Source organism: Glycine max, chromosome 2, assembly GCF_000004515.6.
Source record: "Glycine max cultivar Williams 82 chromosome 2, Glycine_max_v4.0, whole genome shotgun sequence".
Classification (NCBI taxonomy): Eukaryota; Viridiplantae; Streptophyta; class Magnoliopsida; order Fabales; family Fabaceae; genus Glycine; species Glycine max.
This window is the reverse complement of record NC_016089.4, coordinates 6,033,306-6,040,372: the sequence shown is the minus strand read 5'-3', so window position 1 is coordinate 6,040,372 and position 7,067 is coordinate 6,033,306. Positions and strand designations below refer to the sequence as shown.

Genomic DNA, 7,067 nt, shown 5'->3' with positions numbered 1-7,067 from the left:
TTCAAGTTGTTATCGTCTCTCTCTCACCAAACTGAAAAAACGCGGAATTGAAACCAACCTTTATTTAAGTCTCACACCTTACTTGCTACCTTCTTTCTTTTTCACCGTCGCACCCATTATTCATTGCATCATCGTTCACTCGCATCAGAATCACAGGTTTTTATTTCTTTTTCTCCTCTTAAATATAATAATATTAATAATTTAGAATAAATTTGTTATTCTCGTTTCTTGGGATTGGATTTTGCTGATTATATCCACCTAACCCTTTTGTGATTGTTTTCTGGTTTGTGATCAGAACAATCTTGGATCCGATTGTGCGTTATTTGATTGTCTCTTGTCAATTTAATTTCATCTATTTGTGATCATTGATCAATATGTGTCGGTCTGTTTATTTTATTATTTTAATATATGTATTGAGAAGAATCTGTAAATTGAAGCTTTATGTTTTTTATTTGGCTCGTCAATAATTTGAACATGATTTTCATGTTTGATCATTTGATATTATGATTCTCTTTATCATCCGTGTTATTTACTTTTTACGTACACTCACTGATTTCATCTTTGAATTGGTGCATTATATCTGTGTTTGTGTTGCTTTGTTGGGTGTTCTGTTCTAACTAGACTTTTAGGATTGATGATGTAGTGAGTTCATCACTTGTTAGATAAATTTGAGATTGTTAAATGTTTTATGGCCGTGGAATCTTTCGATTGTTTCAGGTTCAGTTTCTGTGGATTGTTGTAAAAAATTTCCTTTAGGTTGAAACTTGGAGTGCCGGCTCAGGATATTATGATGAATGGAAATGGTACTCAGACTGAGTATTGGGGCGAAAGTTCGGGTTCAACTTCCCATAGCAGTCAGCAGGATGTGGAGGATGACAGGATGATTGCTCTTGTGCTGTCAGAAGAGTATGCCAAATTAGATGGAGCAGTTGGTCGGCGCCTTACCAACTTGGAACCTGTTCCTGTAAGAATTCCTTCTTTTCAGTTGTTTCCCTAACTAAAACTTTATGCTTTTACCAGTTATGGTCTTATAATATAGGTGCGGTTTTTATTTCTTCTTTCCAAAGCATGTGTTATAAAACTTATTTATCTTATTAGATTAGATATAAAATCATTCCTCCTGTGCACTGATAGCATAAGCTTTTCAGAATGTTACTCTATGACTATGTGGTATAGAGTTTGATCCTTATTAATTCTCCCATTCTTTCTAAGTAAAAGTTAAGTTTTCACAAAAGGTAGGATAGAATAGATAGGTTCATTGTTCACAGTTCAATAGGGGTGACAATTCAATCCATTTATCCACTAACCATCCAATCCATCTAGGTATAAATCCAATGAATCCATCCAATTATAAAAGTAAAGCTTAATGAATTGGTTGAATTGAGTCACCATTTGTTATTGGATGGATTATGAACCATCTAACATATTTTGTAATCCATTGGATCAAGTAGTCTAAAGCTCATTGGTTGGGCTTAAGTCGTTAAGGGATGAGTGTGGTGTTTGAGTGTAAGACTGTATGTAAATATTGAACTTTATTTTATTATTTTTTGAAAAATGAAACATAAAACACTTTAAATGGATGGATTGGATGGTTTTTTGTTAAACAGGTAATAAATGGATTAATGATTTTTTTTTTTGGATTATCAATTATAATCTAATTCAAAATTTATTGAACCCATCCATTTAATGTCCCTACAGTTCAAAAAAATTCCCTACAGTTCAAGCCTTGACAGTTCTTGGGTGAGTGGTGTGTTAAATATAAAATCGTTCACATTCTTTCACCCAATAACTTAGGGCGTGTCTGGATACGCGTTGGATCCACGTTGCACAGAAGAATCACCCTTTCCAAAGCAAAAGCACCAAAGCAACTATGTTGTAGCTTTCATCTGAACGTCTGTTTGCGTTGGATTCAATTGATTCCCAGACACACACTTAAGCTTTTGGTAGAATTGGTTCAGGACGTATATAATGCTTTGAAAGGACATCCGGGCACTGGCGTTCTTATTTATTTCTTCCTTTCTCTTCCTTTTAACTTTCTAGAGTTGGCTCTTAGTTTTGTTTTGTTTGTACTGTACGGTATTACAAATTATGCTGCATTGGCATTGTCATCACTTAGAAAAGCAGACTTTCATATGTAATTGTACTCCCCCTTCTTTAAAAGCATGGAAGGGAATGATTTCTGAATGTTTTTCTTAATATCTTCTAATTTGAAATTACAGCATGTACCCCGGATAAATTCCTTTTTCCCCACTGTAAGTGATGCCAGTATGGATCACCAGCGCCTGCTTCAGAGGTGTGTATTTCTCCTATGTAAAATATAGTATTCTTTATGTGAATATTCTAAAACTTAAATAGAGAGTTTGGGGCATGCTGTAGTTATAGTGGCACGTTTGGGAGGTCATGTAGTTGTGGTTGGAAAAATAAGATAATTAAGCTGCCACAAAACACTATTGATGAGAGCAGCATACTGACATTCCTTCCACCTCTTTTGAATAAACCAAGGTAGGGATTTGTAATGCCTTATAAGTGAAATATAAAAGAAAGATTATGGGGCGACATCAATCAGCAACCTTTTTGTATCTGGATCTTAGCATGCAAGTAATTACTTGGTTTTTTCTGTGTGACAACTAGTGTTAGTTAATGATGGAGAAATGCATATTCATATTCTGAAACATTAAGAACTCAAAATTAGGGTTTTTGCAACTTTGTCTATTGCTTTTGCAATTTGCATTCACGGTTGTTGACCAACTGTCTTAGGAACTTAGATTTATTATAAGTGTAGCCAGTAAAATGTAATACATATATTCTTGCAATGCATCTACTCTTTGTTGAAGGTATTAAAACTATTCTCTCTTCATTTCCTTAGGTTGAATGTGTATGGTTTATGTGAGGTCAAGGTATCTGGAGATGGAAATTGTCAGGTGTGTTATTGTAGCAACTGATTATGAGGCATAAGCATGATCATAATATCCTTTTGATTTTTTGCTAATTATTCTCCCTACATTGCAGTTCCGTGCACTTTCCGATCAGTTGTATAGGTCACCTGAACACCACAAGCATGTTCGCAAAGAGATAGTGAAACAGGTATGTTGTTCTAGTGTTTGTCACGGAAAGAATAATTCCTGCAACATAAGTCAACCTATGAGGACATCTGGTTTTCTTGGCTTCTGATTGTTGTTTTACTAGGTTAACAGATTTAAATTTGCTGATGTGTAGATGAACAGATTTTTGTTCTTTTATAGTGTCTGAGATTAGTTGACAATTGTTGATTAAGGAATACTGCATTAGTTAAGTAGTAACTATACAGAGTAAGAAATGTCCTCCAAGAGAAGAAATTGGAAAGCCATAATAGACGTAGGTTAAGTTATTGGCATATTTAGTATTAAAAGATATTTTTAAATCATGTGAGGAAAGTGGTACAAATCCTCTGATCTAGGTAGTAGATCAATATGAAAACTTTTATGTTAAATAGATATTTTGAGAATTGAAATACTTATTTGCATAATGTTTCTCTTTGCCAGCTCAAAGATCACCGTTCCTTGTATGAATGCTATGTACCAATGAAGTACAAAAAATACCACAAGAAAATGGCTAAGTATGTATCTTTCAAACAGGCCATTACTTGACCAATATATTTAAAATGAGCCATCACATTTGTAGATTCTTTAAGTAGCATTTTCATCAAATGCACTGTATTTACCTTTTTCTACTGCTTTGCAGAACTGGAGAATGGGGGGACCACGTTACCTTACAGGCAGCTGCGGATAAGGTTTGTGGTGCTGTTTTCAAAGAGCTTGTTACTTTCATAGGATGCTACCAAGTACCAATTGATCAGTAATTCTATTTATTTCTTTCATTTTTTTTCTTCAACATTTAGAATTTTATTTTCAAACTAAGATGAAAAGGTTTAATTTGATTTTTAACTAAAGGAGCATTCTTATAGAAAAAAGATAATTTGGTACCTTCTCAATGTGGACATTTTTCCAATTGGGTTATAGAATGATAGAACAGGAAAAACTGACAGGTTATTTCAATATGTCATATCTAGCAAAAGCTGTTATTAACGTAGTAATGCAATAATATTTGGTAATATGTAATTATGTATTACATCTAACATTGCTCTTTTTTAGAAAAATAATTGTTTGTATGTGTGCTTACCGTACTTTTGTTTTATGTTTGGCCCCTTTATAGTAGGTTAATGCCTTATAGTAGTTGACTGTTAATCTATTCCCTTTCCTTGGAGGGACTTATGTAGTATATTTTTGTTATGCTTTATTTGTTCTTTTCACTTAAAAGAGTTGATGCTTCTAATCATAATCTGTAATATTACTAGTTCAAAGATTATTATGTTGTAATCCAAGCCTCACATTTGGAGTGCGATGAATATATGCAGCTATGTATTTAACTTTATGGGAACTATCAAATAGATTGAGGGAGGATCATGCTAAATATGAAATGTAGGTGAACTAGATATGTGGTTAATCAGAAGGTTCTTTATCCTGGCTAAGTTGAATTACTTGTGTTGAGATTCCCTTCATAAGATAATGAGGGTAAAACTATTGGGAATTCAGGTGAATGAGATGTGGGTGAAGAAGCTGCACATTTGAAAGGAATGGACAAAAGGACTATATATGTGGAAAAGAACCATAGACCTAATGAATCAATGCCTTTTGAGTTTTGGCTCAAATCTTGCAAATAAAATTTCATTGTGTGGTTTCTTGCTTGTTCCATTAAAATGCATTGGCAAAATTTGGTTATATGTTCTACTTCGAAGAATCTGAGTGAAACCCTACTTAGCATTTTTGTTTAAAGAAAAGTGGTGTTGTATGGTATTCCCAGTCATTAGTTCTTTCCCCTCATTAATTCTGGTTATTGAAGACCTTAAACGTAAGTGTCATTCTGGTTTCTTACCTTGTCAAGGATGTTGATGGAGAGAACCTTGCTACCTGTTTAGATACATAGCTTAAAACAAAATAGTTGAGTTTACTTATGCTATGATTTTTAATAGAAGGAAAAAAAAAAACTGTAATTAAGTTGTTATGCCAGTGAAGCTCATACACTGGTTCTGTTCTCTCAGAAATTGAATTTTTCACTCTCAAATTATTGACTTGTACAACATATTCTCTTGACAAACTTGAGGCTTTTTTTTGTTAATTGTTAAAATGGTGTCATTTGTTGTGTAATACTGTCAAAATGTTCAATAAAGTTTCTTGTTTTTTATGTAGTTTTCTGCAAAGATATGCCTTCTAACATCATTCAGAGACACTTGCTTCATCGAAATTATGCCACTGTACCAAGCACCACAGCGTGGTAAGACCATTATGACCATTGTTATACCCTGCCATAACTTCATTTAGTCTGAAGAGTTTGATTATGAGCAAGGAAGAACTTAATATAGATTGCTTGCCCCATAATTTTTTTTGATAGTTTATAATATGTCGTTTCAAGTATGTATTGTGCATTCTGAAATGGCAATACCCCTTACCTTCCCCAAAAAAAAAAAATATTTTAAATTGAGAAATATACAATTCCAACTAAAGTTATGATCTTCCCTAACCAAAGATAAACTACTAGCCTCTTTTAATCAATTTATGTTCATAAGTTGACACTCTTATAAAATCAAGCCTATGTAATAATCGAAATATTCTCAGATCTTTAATTTTGAAATTGTTAGTACTATATAGTAGTATTATCTTACTTCTTTGTTTCCATTTATTTCCTTAATGATGCAGAACTGTGGTTGAGCTTTTGGTGTGAGGTTCATTACAATTCATTATATGAAATCCGAGGTTTGACCATCATAACTTGATCCTTCATTAGATTTGAAGCTCAATTACTTTTGGTGTATTGAATATGAATTCTATTAGTTAATGATTTACTATCTTCTTCCCTTTTTATAGATGCACCAATCCAGCATAAACCAAAGAGGAAACACTGGCTGTTTTAAGAAAGGCAGATATAAGCATCATGGTCCTAAGATGTCGTGCTGTGTATACATTTTGTATCATTTATAGGTAAAGGGGAAAGTGTCCATAAAACGGTCTTTCAACTCTTGAGGCTTTGGCAAGTAGAACTCTTAACTTCCAATTGAGAATTGACCCCTTTTCAGATTTGGAAGATATCTTAATAGCTCACTACTTTCTACTTTTTGTTTGTCAGTTTATCTTTGCCACTACCTTCACGCCATTTCAACCACCCTCATTCACCCGTTGGATCTTTTGGTGATCAGCTCCTTGCATGATGCAAGATATCTAAACATTCCTCATCCTTTATGAACACAAAGTAGCTATTAATTATTCAGTGAGGGCAAACTACAAAATTGAACGTTGAAAATTCTATTTGCCAAAGTATTAATGATACAGTAGGTTGTGGACATCTTTTTCCTACACATAAAAGAGGAGGTACCTGGAGGGAAAGAAATCACTCGTATGTTTTTCTTTTTCCTGTATATTCTTTACAGTATACTTGTGATGATTTTTTTTTTTTAATTTTAATTATGCCCTTTTAGTGGGGGAGAGCAGTCCATTATTTTAATCATTGCTTTGTAAAGCAGCAAATCATGTATTGGTTTACTAAATTTGTAAAACTGTTTGAACCTTGCAAATCATTTGCTTTTCCCTTAGTCATATGCAATTAGCCTGTATTAAGTTTTATCCAATATTTTAAGTGCTTATTCAATAAGAACTCATAACTGAGTTTATGAACTAGTTTAGATAAACTTCTCAAGAAATATTTAAAGAAAAATAATAATTGAGGTAAAATGAACCATATTTCTTCGATAAATTAAAAAAATTTGTGTACCTTAACTTATGGAGAATTTAGATGATTGAGGTAAAATTTGTGTACCTTAAAAAAATTTCATGTTTGAAATGATTTTATAAATTTTGATTTCATTTCTAGCTCATTGTAACATTAGTTAGAAATATTAACCAACTTTATCAATAATTAATTTTTGTTGAAAATTTGATTAATCACCTTAATGCATATTTGATTGCAATTTGCAAACTGAGTTTAGAAAAGTATACCCAATAGTTACTTATCTGAAACTAAATTTTAATCTTAAACAT

The 7,067-nt window shown here is 32.7% G+C and overlaps 1 protein-coding gene across 5 annotated transcripts; it reads left to right on the top strand.

The window, feature by feature from the left end:
* Positions 1–6,626, top strand: LOC100795801 (OVARIAN TUMOR DOMAIN-containing deubiquitinating enzyme 12). Of its 5 annotated transcripts, none has more exons than XR_413069.3 (11): positions 1–156; positions 718–964; positions 2,220–2,293; positions 2,867–2,921; positions 3,010–3,084; positions 3,522–3,595; positions 3,721–3,769; positions 5,226–5,310; positions 5,733–5,789; positions 5,901–6,014; positions 6,160–6,626. XR_413069.3 is itself a non-coding variant. In XM_003518130.4 (10 exons), exons 2-10 carry the CDS (start codon positions 788–790, stop codon positions 5,945–5,947), a joined length of 693 nt encoding a protein of 230 aa, XP_003518178.1. In that variant the 5' UTR covers positions 1–156; positions 718–787; the 3' UTR covers positions 5,948–6,626. The 5 variants fall into 5 exon arrangements, 2 of the variants coding, with proteins under 2 accessions (XP_003518178.1, XP_040867258.1); XR_413070.3 differs by having other exon boundaries at positions 5,901–6,063; XR_413071.3 differs by lacking the exon at positions 6,160–6,626 and having other exon boundaries at positions 3,721–3,834; positions 5,901–6,026.
* The last annotated feature ends 441 nt before the right edge of the window (positions 6,627–7,067 follow it).